The 19,477-nt window shown below is 44.8% G+C and overlaps 1 protein-coding gene across 4 annotated transcripts in view; it reads left to right on the top strand.

The window, feature by feature from the left end:
- TRAPPC9 (trafficking protein particle complex subunit 9) overlaps positions 1-19,477 on the top strand; it is a 599,687-nt gene that overhangs the window by 358,871 nt on the left and 221,339 nt on the right. For all 4 annotated transcript variants that reach the window (XM_040626149.1, XM_040626150.1, XM_040626148.1 and 1 more), the window contains one exon: positions 16,288-16,398. In XM_040626149.1, the coding sequence (XP_040482083.1) occupies positions 16,288-16,398 (111 nt within the window). The remainder of the gene's footprint in view (positions 1-16,287; positions 16,399-19,477) is intronic.

The following is a 19,477-nucleotide window of genomic DNA, read 5'->3' as shown; positions in this document are numbered from 1 at the left end:
AGAAAAACCAACTAGAGTCAACTACATTTTTTCTATCAGAAACTCACAATTATGTAAGGTTGAAAAGCACAAAGATGGGGGGAAAGATATGCCATACAAACAGTAATCATAAGAAAGTTGGTGTGGGAAAATTAATATCAAATAGGTAGACTTTGAGGAGAAAAAGAGGTAGAATAATTTATATTGATAGAAGGGTCAAGACATCACGAGTATGTAGGAAGCCTAAATACAAATGTACTTAAAAGCATAGCTCAAAATAAAAATGACATCTCAGGGAGAAATGGAAAATGCCACAATTATAGTTGAATATTTTGACACTTGTATCTCGTATTTGATAGAACAAGAAGACAGGAAATTAGTACAAATATAAGATAGGGGAAGAAAGGGATAAAGAAAGGGGGGTTAATCAGAAGGGGGAATGAAGCATGAGAGACTATGGACTCTGAGAAACAAACTGAGGGCTTCAGAGGGGAGGGAGTGGGGGAATGGGATAGGCTGGTGATGGGTAGTAAGGAGGGCACGTATTGCATGGTGCACTGGGTGTTATACGCAACTAATGAATCATCGAACTTTACATCAAAAACCAGGGATGTACTGTATGGTGACTAACATAATATAATAAAAAAATATTAAAAAAATATAAGAAACATGCACAGTTCTAGTAAATGATTCCGGCTGATATTTATAGAATGCTAAATGCTTATGTTAGAAAAGTTGAATGGTTCAAAAAACAGTAAAAAGTAGTTATCATTGAAATAGAAAATGAAAAAAATCATGTGTAAAGTCAATGCAACCAAAAGTTGATTCTTTGGAAAGATTAATAAAATTATTAAACCATAGCCAGGACAATCAGAATTAAAAGGAGAAAACACAAATTACTAATGCTGTGAATGAATCATTACAGATCCTGTACACATAAAAAGGATAATAAGTATTTTATGATAAATCATATTCCAATACATTTTAAAGGAAAAATGTGTTGAAAGACAAAAATTACTAAAATTGACACAAGAAGAAATAGAGTCCCTGAGATAATCATATATCAGAGTTTAAATTGTTAATTAAAGCTAACTTGAGGCCCAGATGGCTTCACTATGAAATACATCAAGCTTTTACGAAAGAAAGACTACCACTTCTACAAAAATTCTTCCAGAAGTAGACAAGGGAGGGAATACTTCCAGTTCTCATTTTATGACTCTGCCTTCACCCTGATGCCAAATCCAGGGAGAGACATTGTGGGAAAGTAGGTGTTGTGACCGGTGTCTTCATATGCATAATTGAAAAAATTCAGAACGAAATATTAATAAATCAGCTCCAGCAATATAAAAGAGAGAACACAATACGAACAATTCGGGTTTCATCCAGCAACACAAGGATGTTTTACCATTGAAAATTAGTGCATAGGGGTGCCTGGGTGGCACAGCGGTTGAGCGTCTGCCTTCGGCTCAGGGCGTGATCCCGGCGTTATGGGATCAAGCCCCACATCAGGCTCCTCCGCTAGGAGCCTGCTTCTTCCTCTCCCACTCCCCCTGCTTGTGTTCCCTCTCTCGCTGGCTGTCTCTATCTCTGTCAAATAAATAAATAAAATCTTAAAAAAAAAAGAAAATTAGTGCATAAAGTTACTATACATACTAACAGAATATTCTAAGGACAAAAATAAGGTGTCAGTTGATGGGAAAAAAAGTCATTTGACAAAATTCAACACTTATGCTGGAAACTGTAAACAAAGCTTGGAGAACTTCTGCAACCTGGTCTAGGGCATCTACAAACCCCTAAAGTTATATAGTTAACATTGTACTTAATTGTGAAAGGCTGAGCACTTTTTCTCTAAGCTCAGGATCAGTTAAGGTGAGTATGTTTGCTCTTGTGAGTATATTCATTACTTTTCTGCCCATTCTACCTAATCAGAGCAAAGAGATGAGAAAAAGAATTAAAGCAATAAAGATTGGAAATGAAGTATAGTTATTATTCATGGGTTTGCATGATACATGTGATCATGTACATAAATATCTACCATGAGATCTCTCATGCCAAAAAGATTACTAGACTAAGTCAAAATAATAAAAAAAAAGAACTAATAAGTTGAGTTAGTAAGATTGTAGGATACCATACTATATTCAGAAATTAATTGTAGTTTTATATACTAGCAATTAATTTGAAAAATGAAAATTTGAAAATATTTATATTATAATAAAAAACATATAACACTTATGGGTAAATCTTTTTACATATGCTCTCTACCTTGAAAATGACAAAGCACAGGTCAGGGAAATTAGCACTTAAAAAATTGGAGAGGTATACAATGCTTGTTGATTGAGGAATCAGTTATTGCTAAGGTACCAGCTTTCTCAAATTGGGTTATAAATTCAGTGCAATTCCAATCAAAATCCGAGCAGAATTTTTTTTTTTTTTTGAGTGCAATTGGCAAGTTGTTTTAGAAATTATTTCAAAATGAAACAGGCTATTGCCAATGGGCTAGGCAGGTGTCTTGACAAACAAAAGTTGGAGGGTATAGGGTATGATTTTAAGACTTAATGTAAAATTGCAGTAATTAAGAGAGTGCTGTTGTTATAAAGATAGACAAAGGGATTGATGGATCATAAAGAAATTCCAGAAATAGACTTGCTCATATATGATCGGTTGATTTTGTTTAAAGATTTATTTATTTGAGAGAGAGAGAAAGAGAGAGTACAGGGAGGAGGGGCAGAGGAAGAGAGAGAAACTTAAGCAGACTCCATGCTGTACTCAAAGCCCATTGTGGGCCTCGATCTCATGACCTGAGACAAAAGCAAGAATCAGATGCTTAACCGACTGTGCCACCCTTGTACCCCTGATCAATTGACTTTTAAGAAGGTATGAAAAGAACTTCATGTGGAATGAAAATGTTTTTCAATAAATGGTGCTGGAAGAACTGGGTACATACAGGGGGAAAAATAGCTTTCACCCATAGACCACATCACACACAAAAATTCATTTGAGATGGCTTCTCGACCTAAATGAAAAAGCTTTATAAACTTTTTCAAAGAAAAAGTAACAAAGTATCTTTGAAACTTTGGTGCAAAGATTTCTCAGATGGGATCAGAAACTACTAACCATAAAACAGAAAGTTGATAAAATGGATTTTATCAAAATTAAAAACTTCACCTCATCAAAAGGCAGGCTGCATGCTGGAGAAAATGTGTGTTGCCTATGTGTGCAGCAGAAGTCTCGTATCTGACTTATATGGTGAAGTCTTTAAACACTAAGGGATCATCAAAAAATGGGTAGAAGGTTTGAACAGATATCCACAAAGGAAAGTGTACAAATGGCTGGAAGTACGCACCTCACCCGAAAGTACTCAGCATCATTCATCATTAGGGAAGTGCAAATTAAAACCACAATTAGATGCCACCGTCTACCCTCTAGCACTGCCAAACTTAAGACTGACAATATCAAATGCTGGTAAGAACGTGAAACAGCAGGAGCCTTCATAAATTACGGGTGTAACATGGCCAAACTTCACGCATCGTCAGGCCGTTACTCGCCGAGTGTGACATCCTCCTACCCAATGACCTCGCAGGTGTTTATTCAAGAGAGATAAACAGTTGTATTCATGAAAAGATTCCTGCAAAAATTTTCATAATAACCCCAAACTGGAAACAACTCCAAATGTCCATCAGCAGGGGAATGGATAAATAGTCTGCAGTCTATCCGTGCGGAAGGATTTTACTCAAATATAATGAACTACTGGGATGTGCAGCAACACGGAATAAGCTCAAAATCATGACGCTAGTCACTTACGACTTCCTTTATACCAATTTCTGGTAGAACAGGATGAAAGAAGTCTGAGCTGCGGGGGCTGCAGGTTGAGGTGGGGCAGGGCAGGAATTAACTTGCAGGGATCAGGTTGCTGACTTTCCCAGTGTGCCTGGGACTTCCCAGATTTTAGCTCCAAAATGCCCTTGCCCTGGGAGAGCCCTCAGTGCTGGGCAAACCCAAACAGGTGGGCACCACAGAAGGAAGAGTGTCTTTTGAGCTGAGGGTTACAGGATTGTAGCAAATGTCAAGCTCGTCAAACTAGTACTTCAGGTATGTGCTATTTCATTACATGTAAATTATACCTTGACTTTTAAGATTTTGTTGCTCACATGTAAAAGTATGTATATAATTGGAGAGAACACCTGATTTTTTTTTTTTTACTGGAGAAGTCTGGGAAGGCGGCATAGGAAATGAAACAGTGTCCTAACTCTTGAAGAATGAGTAGGGTTTTACCACCCATTCCCTGGGAAGAGTGGAGGAGTGTTGCTAACTGTTGCTTCCATTTCCTTGGCCTAAATTTGAGCCCTGTGCAGTCCAGAGCCTGGTTGTTAATCCTCAAGGCTTGGCACCTGTGGCCCGTGGTAGGGACATATGAAATTTAAGGAATGATTGAACGAGCATGAAAAGTCCTTGACTTAACGATGGCTTAACTTAACGATTTTTCAACCTTAAAATGGTGTGAAAGTGATTAGAACTCGGTAGAAACTGTTCTTGGAACTTGGAATTTGGATGTTTGCCTGAGCTAGTGATATGCGGATACTTCCTCGTTATGCTGGGCAGTGGTGGGGAGCCGTGGCCAATTAGCCAGCAATTACGAGGGTCAGCAGCTGGAGGACTAAGGGCCGTTGCGCACACACAGCCCTTCTGTCTGTCACTTTCAGCACAGTATTCAATAAATTGCATGAGGTATTATAAAATAGGCATTGTTAGATGTTTTTGCCCAACTATAGACTAATGTAACTGTTCTGAACACATTTAAGATAGGCCAGGCTCAGCTGTGAATGTGCTTCAACGTGTGATATTTTCGACCTAGGATGGGTTTATCGGGCTGTAACCTGTCGTAACTGGAGGAAGATCTGTAGATGTACCAAGACTACATTTATTCAGGTGTCTCTTATGTAAAAGGCATGACTTAAAAAAATTTATTTAAGCTCTATTTTCCTCAGAGACCCATATAAATTGCATGGGCTGGAATATAGCAGAATTATCACGCATTTAATTTGGGCAGTTTTTACACTTTATTGAATTTGATGTGACACAATGTATTGTGAATTCATTTTTCATCTTGCTCACAGATGAAGATTTTTCTGTTAGCATCATGTCATTTTAGAGTCAAGCATCCCCAGAGATGACTTATTTCAACACATTTGCATTATAAATGAGGTCCAGAGAGCGTGTGTGATTTAGCCGAGTCCTCACAGCTTGCTGGTTACAGACTGGCACCCGTGTCTCATGGCTTCACGGCGTCTGCAGCATGGACAGCTGTGTGACCCACTGTACGTGGAGCCTGTGTGGGCATTCAAGCTGATCGTGGTGCAAAAAGAAGCCACACAGACATCAGAAGATAACTGTTACTGGCGTGACAGAGCCTACTCTGCTCTAAAACCAAAATACAAATGGATGTTAAGTCGTTTTGCTCCTTGGGCTGGTTTGTGCATCTGCTCCTCTCTTGACTATTGATAATGTATGCAGTTTTTCTCACTGGGGATTTTCAAATGTTAGTGTTTTTTTTTTTTAATTTTTTTTTATTTTAATGTTTTTTTATTATATTATGTTAGTCACCATACAGTACATCCCTGGTTTCTGATGTAAAGTTCGATGATTCATTAGTTGCGTATAACACCCAGTGCACCATGCAATACGTGCCCTCCTTACTACCCATCACCAGTCTATCCCATTCCCCCACCCCCCTCCACTCTGAAGCCCTCAGTTTGTTTCTCAGAAGCATGAGAGACTGTGTACTCTGAGAAACAAGTGTTAGTGTTTTGGGAGAGAATGGGGGAAGGGAAGTCCTCTTTATTCAGGGCCTCCTGTTTTCTAGGGAGTGTCCTGGGCCTGTTGGGCTCAGTGTCCCATTAAACTCCAGAGAACCCTTTGAAGTGGGCATTGCTGTCTGCAGACGTGGCCGTAGACTGAGCCGCACGTCCTAGAGTGAAGGAGATAAGGTGTGCATTAGGGTCTCCTTGGCACCAAAGTCCATGCTTTCTGCCAGCTGTCCTCTGAACTGGGAGCGCTCAGTTCTTCATTCAGCCCCTTACCCCCGCCATGTCTTTGGAGGCAGCTGGCTCTCCCAGGTCTGCCCTCCTGCCCCTGACCAGAGCGCTCGGCGTGGCCCTGCTCGCCTCACCGGCTGATGGTAGCAGCTTGTTATGCCACAGAGGAGGCAGGTGCGTTCTTGACACCAAGGCACAGTGTAGATGGGGGGTGGAAGTTCACGGCTCTTCTCCCCCCTCTTCTCCCTCAGGGGTGTACATAGGTCTCAGCTGACTTTTATTTAGGAGACTAATTACTTTGAGATTCACAAAGCTGGCTGGTGTGTTGTCAGGGACCAGATTGAAATGGATCGGGCTATGCCACCCCTGTCTCAGTGCCCAGCCTTCCTCTCGCCTGAGGAGCAATTTCTTTCCAGCCTGTTAAAATAAATGATCCAATCTCGTGCATTGCTCGTCTGAGCTCTGTGAAAAATACTCTCCTCTGAGCAGGGCGTAGGGCGTAATCATTATTACATTATTAATAGAAATCATACCACTTGACACATCACAGCACTTAGCCCTGGCCATTTAGAAAAATTCCATTTCCCCCCATGGGGTAAGACAGCTCAACTCTGTGGGGAACATGTGCTCACAGACCCATAATAAAGGCGATCTTCATGTTGGGTTTTATCATGGTAGGTCTTTTTCAAGTTGCTACATTTATTTATTAAGTTGGTTTTAAGCTTAACAAGAGTTGAGACTGTTAACAAGCACCAGGATTCAGAAGGAAGTGTGACCTGTATCTGATCTCAAATTTTGATTCTACTGCTTATTTGCACTGTGGTCTTGAGCAAATCACTTCTGTTCCTTTACCTTGAAACAGAGAGAACATTGCTCTTGCAGAGTTGTGGTAAGGTTTTAAAAATGTATGTGAGGTACTAATGTAGTGCCCGAGAGAAAGTAGATCCTTGACAAGGGTGGTCGGCATTTTTCTTGCTTGTGCGTGCACGTGCGTGTTCCAAGTCTGTGCCAGATTCTAGGGGTGAAGGGGTGAGTCGGTCATGTGAACATGTAACAGCCTGGCTGCCGCGGGCCCTGCGGACTTCCTTAGGATGTCCTTCCCCTCAGCATATCTGAGCGGTCTGTCTGTCTGCCTGTTCCCCACCTTACCGCCAGCTCCTTGAAGGTGAGCACTTCCGGACTCACGGCTGTCTCGGTAGCACAGCCAATAAAGTAAGCAGTCAGGACTCAGCGGAATTGTTAAATAACTGTCACAGTGGGGATGTGAACAGTGTGTGGTGAGAACTCTGAGGAGTTCTCTGGGGGACGAGGGGGCAGGACAGTTCCCGATGTTCCCTGTGATGGGGAGTGATGGGCAGAGGGGGGCACGCCCAGAGGCGTAGTGGGGTGCTGGGGTGGACTGCAGCCGCTGTGGATGAGGGTGCGGGGTGTGTCTTAACCTGGCTCGCCCCCCACTCCCCACCTAGCAAGCCCCAGAGAGCAGCTGCATCTTTCGCACGTGTAACCAGTTACGCTTGGGGGCAAAAGACTCTTTCTTCCTCCTCTTCTGAGATGACAGAAGGTGAAATGATGTTTGGAATTCTGTTAGTCTGATTCAGACCCATGTCATTTTTTTTTTCAATTTATTTTGAAGTAGTTATAGATTCACAGGAAGTTGCAAAAAATGTGCAGGGTGATCCTGTGCAGCCCACATCCTGCCTTCCCCAGTAGGATATAAAATAGGTCTGCAGTTGGGAAATGTAGAAAATAAATATTGAAAAGAATTACTTTAAGTGCCAAATTAAGTCCCCTTTATAGTATTTAATGAGCTTTCCAAGTTGTTTCCAACGTACAGGCTATAGCAAGGTATTTAATGTCAAGGAGATGTAGGCCATGAGTGGACTGGTCCCCAAATGAGGAACTCCTGGAGAGTGTGCGTCCTGGGCTTCGCTCTGGTATCTGTGGTGCGGAGAACCCCACTACATCTGTAGCAGGGGCAGCCCTGCTCCCTCTGGGGAGCTTGTATCGTATTGTTCAGACACTGCTCTCAGTGGTTGCTTCCCATCTCAAATCCTCCAGGAGGATGGTCAAGCCCAGGGTGGGGGACTCAGAGGGGCGGTCCAGCTAGTGAACCTGCGTGGGCGGGCCATGTGACAGGGCAGCCCACCCCTGCCTCTTTGCCCCCTTGTTGGTGGTCCCAAGGCTGGGCTGTGAGGAGTGCCCCAGGGAACAAGAGAAGGGCTGCCTTGCTTCTTGGAGAACCTGTCTGGCTGGTGTTGCTGGCCACACCCAGCTCCCTTGCCCCCAGGTGCCATGGCCATTCAGGAGTTAGTAGGTCAGCTTGCAGGGAGCATCACCCTCCACCCCGCCAACAGATGTTGGCTTGCATCCTCTGCAAGGATGAGCACACCTGTCATCGCCCTTCCCACTGCTAGCATACTACAGACCTGTAGAAGCCGGGAGGTGGGACTGAGCCCGTCGTGGGCCTGAGCAGATGGACGCTCCGTCTAACTGACGCTGACTCCGTAGTCCGCACTCTCTGGTTCCGGGTGCGCCACCTCCCAGGGACCACCTCCCAGTTTTCTGTTTCTGCTCACAGGTGTATCTTGAGGGGACTTTTATTTCTTACTGATATGTAGTATTAAACTATTATTAAAATCTGTAGTTTTAAGTGATCCGTATTTTATCATAGGTGGTTATATCATTACATGTTGCGTGTTGATGTTCATTTTGTAACAGTATACTTACTAAAGACAGTTTAAGTTTTTCTTTTTCTTTTTTTTTTTTTATACCAGGTCAGTTTTAACATACCATTTTACAGATGGGGGCGCTGATGCCCTGGAGACGAATTTGTCTGGAATTACAGAGCTCATAAGTGAGATTTGAACCCTGGCAGTCTGCATCCAGAAAACACACTCTCTGTAGGTTTTCCTCTAATCTTTATACTGTCTGTGGGACTGATGAAAGGAGGGAGATTTGACTCATGCTTTAACCAGAATGAAATCCCGCTGAGAGCTGGAACAGGCACCTTTTATTCATGTGTCAATCAAACCTATTTCAGTAAAACGAACTGCCCCATAGCATTGAAAGATTTCTTTTAAACAGTAGTTGCATTTCATTTGAACATTGAGCACCTGCTATCCTGCTGACTTAGTCACTAGGACTACAAAGTCACAAAGCAGTGGGTGGGTTTGGTCTGGTGGGGGTGCCCTGGGGGTGGGGGAAGTGATAGGAAGTAGGCAATGGTCTTCTCTCTGCCTATCTCTTCCACTTCTCTTTCCCATAACTTAAGTAAAACAAGCCAGACATTTTCTTCCCTTCCTTGAAGAAGACACAGAAGCAGGTCCTCCTCTGGGCAGTTGCACTTTGTTCTTTTCAAAACAGATCAAGAACTACAAGGAGTGGGCATGCTGCGTCCTGGATGCTCAGCGTCTCAAATGGTTGCTTTCTGTTTAAGCATCTTTATTGAAACATCATTTACATACCATACAGTCCCCCCCACTTAAACTGTAATTTAGTGTTTTTAGTAGATTCAGAGCTGTTCAGTCATCACCACAGCTAAATTTAGAACTTTCCATCCTCCCAAAAGAAGCCCTGTACCCATTACCAGTGGCTCCCATCCTCCATCCCAGGCAACTGCAAATCTCTTCTCTGTCTCCGCAGATTTGTCTGGTCTAAATATTTTATGTACGTGGAATTATACAGTATGTGACTGTCTTCTTCTCTTAGCATAATGTTTTCAAGGTTCACCCACAGTGAAGTATCATCATACCATTCGTTTTTAGGGTTGAATAATATTCCATTAGGTGGATAAACTCCTTTTTGTTGATCCATTCATTAGTTGATGGACATTTGGGTTGATTCCATTTTGGGGCCATTATGAGTAACACTGTTTTGAATATTTATGTACAAGTTTTTTTGTGGACGTTGTTTGTATTTCTCCTGGGTATACCTAGGAGTGGAATTATTGGATCCTATGGTAACTCTATATTTAATCATGTAAGGACCTGCCAGACTGTTATGCGAAGTGGCTGCACCATTTTGCATTTGTATTTGAGGGTTCCGGTTTCTGCACAGTCTTGCTGACATTTGTTTTTCTGTGTCCTTGTATGGACGGCCATCCCAAATTGCTTCTCTTAAAGGGAAGTTTTTAAAACAGTATTTAAGAGCTTACTAACTGAAAAGTTAGAAGCAGAGATACTTCTTGCCATCCTCAAACTGGGTACTGCTTTTTTTTTTTTTTTCCTGGAAAGGACAGATTGAGAAAAATAAGAAGGCTTAGAGAATTTTGATGAAAGACCACACGAATTTGGCCAGAAGGATATGTGGCCATCCCTGCATGTTTTGGTTTTGTGTCTGCTCACTTGACTGTACTCCTTGGGATGACTGAACATTAATGTTCAGAACATTAATGTACTCTGGCGGCCCCAGAGATATTGACCAGATTCTGGGGGGGTCAAGGAGAGAAAGAGCCCCACCTACGTTGTGGTTGAAGCACCACGGTTTTTAGATAGACTCCGACCTTGGCGTGGGAATTTCTCATGCTCACTTTTAGCTGAGTCCGTATTGAATAATTAGCTGGGATTGCTTTGTTGGCAGGGTTGTGTGCTTTCCCTTGGCTGCTCCACTGACAGCCACCAAGCTAATAATAAGCACCTCTCGTGTCTATGTAATATTTTGCTTGAGCTTTTTTCCTCCTTGTAGTTTAACAAGGCACTTTCACCTATTTTTCCATTAGAGCCTCCTAATAATTTTATGATAAGGGCATTCTTTTCCCCCTTGGGGAAACTGAGGATCAGAGAATTTAAATGACGTGCTTAAGATATTATAGCCATCAAGCTACAGAACTGGTATTCACAACAGGTTTTATGCACTAAGGCTCATCAGACTCATCATGATGTTAATTTTTTAATTGCATCAATTAAAAAAACTTTTAATTGACATACAGTAAAATCGACTTTCTTTTTTTTTCTTTTTAAGATTTTATTTATTTGACAGAGAGAGACAGCCAGCGAGAGATGGAACACAAGTAAGGGAAGTGGGAGAGGAAGAAGCAGGCTCCTAGCAGAGGAGCCTGATGTGGGGCTTGATTCCAGAACGCTGGGATCACGCCCTGGGCCGAAGGCAGACGCTTAACGACTGCGCCACCCAGGCGCCCCTAAAATCGACTTTCTGATGCATGGTTTTATGAGTTCTAAGTCATTTGTAGAATCATGTATTCACCACATCAGGATAAAAAACAGTGCTATCACCCCTCCCCCCAAAAGTTTGTTCTCATGCTACCCCTTGTAATATTACCCTGACCCACCCCTCAACAGTTGACCACTAATCTGTTTTCCATTGCGGTCTTGCCTTTTCCAGAATGTTAAATAAATGGAATTATGCTATATGTAAACTTTTGAAAGTGAGGTTTTTCACTGACCATATTGATTTGGGGATCTATCCCATGTTGTTGAATATACGAATAGTTTGATTTTTTTTCCTGAGATTTCCACTGTATAGGTGTACAGGTGTACAGGTGTACGTGAATTCTCTCACCAGTTGAAGGACATTTTGGATTATTCCTAGCTTTTTGTGATTGTGAATAGAGCTGCTATAAATACCTTTGCATAATGCTTTTGTGAACGTAGTTGTCATCAGGAATTTTTTTCATGGGCTAGAATATGGTCTATCTCCTGGTGAATGTTGCTGAATGCTTGAGAAGTATGTGTGTTCTGTTGCTGTTGGATGGAGTGTTCTCTCAGTGTCCGTCAGATCGAGGTGGTTGATGGGGTTGTTTCTTCTATATCCATGCTGATTTTATGTCTACTTGCTACGTCAAATTGCTAAGAAAGGAGTGCCGTCTTCAACTCTGTGATTTTGGGCATTTCTCCTTTCAGTTCCCTCAGTTTTTTCTTCATGTATTTTTGAAGCTTCTGTAGCTAGGTGGATTTATGTTAAGAATTATTATGTATTCTTGGTGAATTAATGCTTTTATCATTATATGACTTTCCTCTTTATCTCTGCTTATTTTCTCTGTTCTGAAGTATACCCTAAAGTGTCTGTTACTAATATAATACTCCAGGTTTTTTTTTTTTTTTCAATTAGTTTGTCTGGCATATTTTTTCCATACTTGTACTTTTAGCCTATCTATATCATTATACTTAAAGTGGATTTATTCTAGATAACATAAGGTTCAATCTTATTTTCTGAGTCTATTCTGACAATCTCTATTAATTATAATGTTTAGGCCATTTATATTTAATATAACTCTTGATATGTTTGGATTTAGATTTACCTATATTTTATTCTAAAGGATTTAGACATTTAGTTGTATGCTCTATTTGAAATTTTTTTTAGCATTTAGTTATTCAATGTATTTGAGATTTATTTTTGTTTATGGCATGAGGTAGGGATATCATTTCTCTGTGTGTCTGCCTAATCATGTGTATCAGCACTCTTTATTGAATCTTCTTATTAATCAGTACTGCTTCTCAGTCATATATGTAGTTGCCTTATATTCATGGGTCTGTTTTGGGGCTGTTTTTTCCATTGATGTATTTATATATCACTGCCCCCGGCAGTGCCTTCATTACTACAGTTTTATAACAGCCCTTGATACCTGGTTGGCCAAGTCCCTTCCAAACATCTTCCTGACCATTGTTCTGTATGTTCTTGGCCCTTTGGTCTTACATATAAATTTTAGAATCAGTGTGTCAACTTTGTTCAAAACTGAAATGCTGTTGGGATTTTGTATTGAGTTTCATTGAATTTATAGACAATTCAAAAGAGGTGACTTATATAAAAATATTGTCTTCCCATCCTTGAGCATAATACATTTCTGTGTTTATTCATCATCTTTAATACCATTCTATAAAACTTTAAAACTATTCTCCATAAACATTCTGCAGACACTTTTAAAAAGATTTATCCCTAAATGCATTGCTATTGTGATATACTTTCTTAAAAAATTATTTTGTAACTGTTTTCAGTTGATATATATGAATGGTTATTGGTTGCATGGTTGTGTTTTTACTTGCTATTCAGCAACCTTTTGAATGTATTTTTCCTCATTTTACAAAATGACTAAATGTTTTGTTTTGTAAACTCACCTCCTCTTTCCCAGCCCTCTCTCATCACAAGAGTGTGATTTCTGTGAAATGATGATCCATTTCTGTTGTTCCCTTCCATATTCCCAGAGCCTGGAACAGTACCTGCCACACAGCAGTTACTCAGTAGATGTTGTGTTTGTTAGAGGAAGTAATACAGTTCCTAATTTTCAACAGAGGAAGCAGTGCACACGCACTCAATTGAGGTGGGTTCACACGCACTGCTCTCTTTGCCCGGACAGCATTGTCCCCTTCCCAGGTAGATGGATGTCCTTCTAAGACTTACTTCATTCTAGTTCTTCCAGGAAGCTTTCCTGGGTTTCCCTATACTTCAGAAGGATGGAACCAGAAAAGAATAAGAACAAAACAAAGCAAGCTAGAATTAAAAGTAACTGTATGCTCAAATGGAGGATGAAACTTAAGAAAATCATCCAAAGCGATCCAGAAAGATACACAGAGTAAAGGACATTATGGTTGGGTACAAAATGCTCCTTTTGGTGTTTAGGAAAGGGAATTAATTTATGAGTGATAGATAGAAAGCAGCGATCTGCCAGTACATCGTGATGCCAAAAATTAGGAGAAACAGGAACACTGGATTAGGAGGCCCCCACGCTCAGGAGAAATAGATGACACAAAATGTGGCATTCTATTGTTCATTCCTGTGCAGGTTTCTAGCTGCTACATTCTATGAGTGAAAACAACATATATTTGAGTCTTTTCTTCCCTGCTTTAAAAAAAAATCACTTCAATTTTCCTCATCTGATAAATTTTTTACGAATTCCCATTCCTGATGAAAGATTTTGCTGTGATTAAAGATTTCATGAAGTTATGACAAAGGCAGAATAGATCTTCATTCTGGAAAGCTCATTTTTCTGTGAGCCGAGTGAAGAGGCCTCTTGTACAGAGCTGTCAGAGCTAATGACTATTTTCCAAGTGCTGAATCTCTGGGGCAAACACTCCCACCCGAAGAACCTGGAATCAACCAGTGTGAGCCTGCTGTTCTGAAGACGCATGTTGCCGCACCTCACAGCAACGCACGCGGACACGAGAGCTGCCCACCTTCCGCCCCTGCGCGTGGCTTAGCGCACACCTTTTGAACAGTCGGTGTTTCACAGACGCCCTGTGGCCTCTGAGGGTGCCGATGGGCATGCGTGCATGCGAGTGTGTGCGTGTGCCCCGGTCCCTGGCCAGGGCGCTGCACGCTTCTCCACCTCAGTTCCCTTCCCTGGGAAGAACAGACAACGAGGTTTGGAACATTTGCTTCCATCTTCGTGAAGAGCACAGGGTTTCGAGTTCTAAGTCTGTGGTGTTGGTCGCCTTACTGGTGTTGTGGCCATGTGCTGAGCCTCACTGTCCTTACCTGTACACGGGTCCAGTGAGGGCAGCCTCGAGGGCGCCTCACTGTCGTTACCCATACATGGGTCCAGGGAGGGCAGCCTTGAGGGCACCTCACTGTCCTTACCTGTGCACGGGTCCAGGGAGGGCAGCCTCGAGGGCGCCTCACTGTCGTTACCCGTACACGGGTCCGGGAAGGGCAGCCTCGAGGGCGCCTCACTGTCGTTACCCGTACACGGGTCCAGGGAGGGCAGCCTCGAGGGCGCCTCGCTGTCCTTACCTGTGCACGGGTCCGGGAAGGGCAGCCTCGAGGGCGCCTCACTGTCCTTACCCATACACGGGTCCTGGAAGGGCAGCCTCGAGGGCGCCTCACTGTCCTTACCCATACACGGGTCTGGGGAGGGCAGCCTCGAGGGCGCCTTGCTGTCCTTACCCGTGCACGGGTCTGGGGAGGGCAGCCTCGAGGGCGCCTCGCTGTCCTTACCCGTACACGGGTCTGGGGAGGGCAGCCTCGAGGGCGTCGAGATGGAATTAAGAGCCAGCTGCCGGGGCTGTTTGCGTTCCACCCTTCCTTTGCTACCAGCGAAGCCTTGAGAAGTAAATTTGAGAATTGTGATGCCCTTGGGAGGGTCATGTTCTGAAGACACAGGAAGCTGAAGGAGACCCAGAGCACAGATCCTTTCCTGAGTCTTTCTTTCCCTGTGAGAAAGTACTCCCCCCACTCCAGAATGTCTTCTGCGTCCGTTGCTGATTTCTCTGTCTGCTCCGGTCGTGGGTACGGCTGTCCCGTCCAGATCAGCACACGCTTCCGGATTCCTGGCCATGTGCCCGCTGGGATACGTGGTATTTGAGACCCTGGCTGAGTCGTAGGCAAGCTTTCCACCGTAACGGGAGTCTAACAAATGGGGGTGGTGCAGACGATGCGCGTGTGGGTGGATTTTGTCCGGCACATGTAGCCGGTAAGTCCGGAGGGCCAGAGGCTCTGAGGGGCCACTTCAGCTATTGAAGACGTCACTGTGTCCAGACTCCTCCTGGCCCCACTTGGATCCACTGCCTCCAAATGGGTGCTGAGCTGCTCGGTGTCCTGTTCATCTCGGCGCAGGGTGGACGGGGGAAATAGGGAGTTTGAGGGGTGACACCTTCTTCTCTCGGGGGCAGGTCTTACGTGCGATAGAAAGCCTCCAGAAGCCTATCCTTAGTGGCTAGAACTTTGTTTCAGGGACCTGTCCTGTGTCAGGGGGCACTGGGAACTTGAGTATGTTAGTGTTTCCTTTCTGGACCAGACAAATCGAAGGGGTGGAGGTGTGTGGAGGGTGGGAATGAGTGAATCTGCAGTATCTTCGCGGCTCGGAAGAGAAGGAGGGAGTAGTCTGTGCAAGGCTCATAACAGGTGCGCACACAGGTACCTGGGATATGGTTCTCCATGTGCCAGTGCCCAGCACCTTGCCCCATACCTGCAGAAGGCAGCAGACATCCGCATCTGGGGTCATGGCACGGATACAGCGGTTGTCGATCGGCACCGTGTGCCACGTGCTTTCCCACTGGTGGTCTTACTTCCGGGTCAGGTGTTCTAGTCCTCACATACACGAGGCTTGGAGAACTCTGGTGACCTTCCCAGGGCCACTTGCTTTGTCAAGGGCACCCTGGGCTGTATGCATGTGTCCCCGGGACTGGGGAGGATCTGATGCCCAAACCCATTTTGCAGAGTTCGGTGAGTTCAGAGTGAGCATCTGTGATCCTGTATGTCTGGGGCATGTGACATTTTGATAAATTGCACCTCCGACGTCCTCAAGCAGTTTGGGAGGAGAAAAAGTCTTAAGTTGCTCTGGTTTGGCTTCCAGAAGATCCTCAACTTTCTCTTGTCCTCTGTGCAGTACCCGGCAGTGCCACCTGCTCCTGGACGTCTTCAACTCCACGGAGCACGAGCTGACCGTCAGCGCCCGAGGCAACGAGGAGCTCATCCTGCACGCCGGCGAGTGCCAGCGGTGAGTGTCCCCACCTCCCCACCTGCGAGGCGCTGGGATAACCCTCCCTCCGAGACACCAGGGGAAAGGCAGTCTTGTCTCTCTCTCAGGGGAAGCCTGGTTGTGATTCAGGTTCCGTGAAAGATTCTGAGGTGGCTTCAGGTTGGAGGCAGGTGTGAAGTTGGGGCGAAGCCCAGTGGTGTCCATCCAAGGAAACGGGCACCTGCTTCCAGGCCCCCCTCTCAGAACCCTGAGGCTCCCGGGCAGGACTTCACTCTTCAGTTCTGAAAGCTGTATCCGGGAAGCCTTGGCCTTGATTGTGGGGCCTCTATCAGTATCTGTAGAAAGCCCCTCGGAGGAATTCCACAGACAGACAGGCAAGGCTCAGACCTCTGGGAGAGGGGCAGCGCCACCCAAACCCTGTCCCCAGAGGGCAAAAAGGTGGCTCCACCAGACCCTGGCACAGAGTCAGCTGTGGGCCACGCCTCGCAGGAGCAGAGTTGGAAGTAAGAGCTGACCAGGAGTGAGGCCAGGCTTTGTGGGCGTGTCCCAAGGCAGGCAGAGCTCCCTGACTTCAGGAAGAAGCTCTTCTGTTCTGGGGGCCCCTTACCCAGGCCCTCCCCCGCCGTCTGCCGGGCCTCTCCCCAGATCCACTGCTGTGTCTCCAAGCCCAGCTTGGATGTTAGGGGCATACCCTTATAGACAGAATTATCATTGGGATAAGATGTAGATGGAATACCATTTTTATTTTTAATTGCAAAGTACTTCCCACCTGGAGAAAATACCTTAGAAACCAGCACACACATATCCCAGATGTAAGCACTTGGTTCACTTTCGTTAGCCCCAGACCTGTGTGTGTGTTCTTGTCTTTCTCCCTCTATCCCTTCTCTGTCTTGTCTGTGTCTTTCTCTTATTTTAAGGAAATGAAATGTTAAAAAGTAGCTAACAGTAACAGAGTCAGTGGGGGAAATGTAAATTCACTCCATACTCACCAGAACGATTGAAGTGAGGGACCCGCCAGGTCCGAGTGTGGGCGCGGAGGTGAAGTGGCTGGAACTCGTGCGCCTTGGCAGGAATGTGAATGCGTGCGGCCACTTTGAAGAGGGTCTGCGGTTTCTTACAAAACTAAACATACACCTACTCGGTGCCCAGCAGTTCCAACTCCAGTAATTTATTCAGGAAAAGTTTAAATGTTTGTTCACAAGAAGACCTACACAAGAATGCTCGTAGCCAAAAAGTAGAGCCCAGATGTCCATTATGGGAGAGTGGATAAGCAAAGGGTGGCATTTTTCCTGCAAATGGAAGAACACGCAGCAACCAAACCTAGCACATTCCTAACATATCAGTAGGGGCCTCCCAGGAACGGAACCCGGAGCGAAGGGAGCCTCCCCGGGAGAGGCAGGTACCATGCGACTCCAGTCACTCGAAGTCCCAGAATGAGCCAGCTGGCCTACTATGGAAAAAGCAGAGCGTTGCTTGCCTCTGGAGAGCTTGGGGTGGGGTTTGGACTGGAAGCAGTACGGGGGTTTTCCAGGTAAGGTCTTGGGGGGCAACCTGACGTGTGTGGGGGCTGCATGTTGTTTGCATTTGTTAAGAATTTTGTTGTAAGTCGGTTTTGTATCCAAAGAAAAACTGCGTGCAAGTGTTGAGCTCTAAGCGCAGCTATGCTGCTGGAGGCTTTGGAGGGCTGCGCGGTCCCGGCAGTGGTCTCTGGAATGCCTGAAAACTAGGACGAACGATGGAAAGGGATGGGAAGTGGAGAGGCTCGATGGAAAGGCACATGGAATAAATTTTCATGGTGCAGACTCTTGCAAGGGGCATGGAGGGTGTTCACGGAAGAATTCTTTCCACATTTGTTGTCTTTGCCATTTTTCATAAGAAATCGTTGGGGGGAAGACGATGTTGGAGAAAATAAGTGAAAGAACAGTTCAGTCCTCCTTCCCGTCTCACCATCTTCCTCCCCTTCCCCTCCCTCCTCGGGGGGATTGCAGTCTTGGAGGCGATGGAATCATTCATACCATGTTTTGCTACTTTTATTGTATTTATATCTACAACCAAACATTATTTTCAGAGTTTTTATGACAAGCGCTTCTATATCACATATGTCTTTTTAAAAATATGTCTTTTTATAACTTTAAATCAGCATTATGCTTTGGAGATAAATATAAATCTGGTTCTCTCCTTTCGACTGCTATTTATGTTTTGTTGCATGAATACGCCACTTTATCCATTTCCGTGCTGATCCGCGCCGAGGTTTGCTTCAGAGTGGTGCCGTCTGATGTGATTATTGTTAATGACCCTGGGAATGCCGAGTCAGTCCCCATGGCCCCTAGTGCAGGACCGTTGGGGCTGATAGTGGGAAGCTCGAGGCCAGGTGACTTGGGGGCATCCCCCTGGAGATCTCACGGCCTCTGCCCTTGCAGAGCACTTGCTGTGTGGGGGTGGCTGTGTGGGGGCTCCAATGCTCCTGCACACGGGCCGCGGAGGCCAAGGCTCAGGGTTGGGCGCCTGGTGCAGGACTGGCTCCTTTGTAGGGCGCCCGTGCAGCCCCTGGGGTCTCCACCACCGACAGCTCTCTGGGCCCCATGCTGTTCTCCGAATCGTGAAGGAAGCTGTCTGCTCTCTGCCTGTCTTTGTCTGGATGTTTTGATGTGGTCTGAGATCCCAGAGGACGTAAATCTGGTCTTCTTATGACACTGACATGAAACCGGTTGTTACAAATTTATAAATTGTTAAACTTGTTCTCAGCTAAATCGTTCGCATCGGTGGAAGGCTGAATGACGTTGGCAATCCCACTCGCAAATAATCACAAATTAGTTTTCTGCTTCGGGCTTCCTCATTATTGACCCTTCTCTTACATTCTCATTTCTCTCTGCTCCTAGCTCACACATTCTTTATTCATTCATAAAATGTTCACCCAATAAATATTGATACTTGGAGACTTGTTCTGTGGTGCCTGCGCCGGGCTCGGGGAGTGCCAGGGAGAGCAGGGGACCCCCCCCCCCAGCCCGGGAGCTAGGTGTGATGAGGGTGACGAGTGTCTCCCGCAGCTGGGCACCTGCCCGACGGGGCATCTTGCTGACCTGCGGTGGGACTGGTA

The sequence above is a fragment of the Ursus maritimus genome, unplaced genomic scaffold (assembly GCF_017311325.1).
Source record: "Ursus maritimus isolate PB19 unplaced genomic scaffold, ASM1731132v1 scaffold_9, whole genome shotgun sequence".
Classification (NCBI taxonomy): domain Eukaryota; kingdom Metazoa; phylum Chordata; class Mammalia; order Carnivora; family Ursidae; genus Ursus; species Ursus maritimus.
This window is presented reverse-complemented; position numbering and strand designations above follow the sequence as displayed.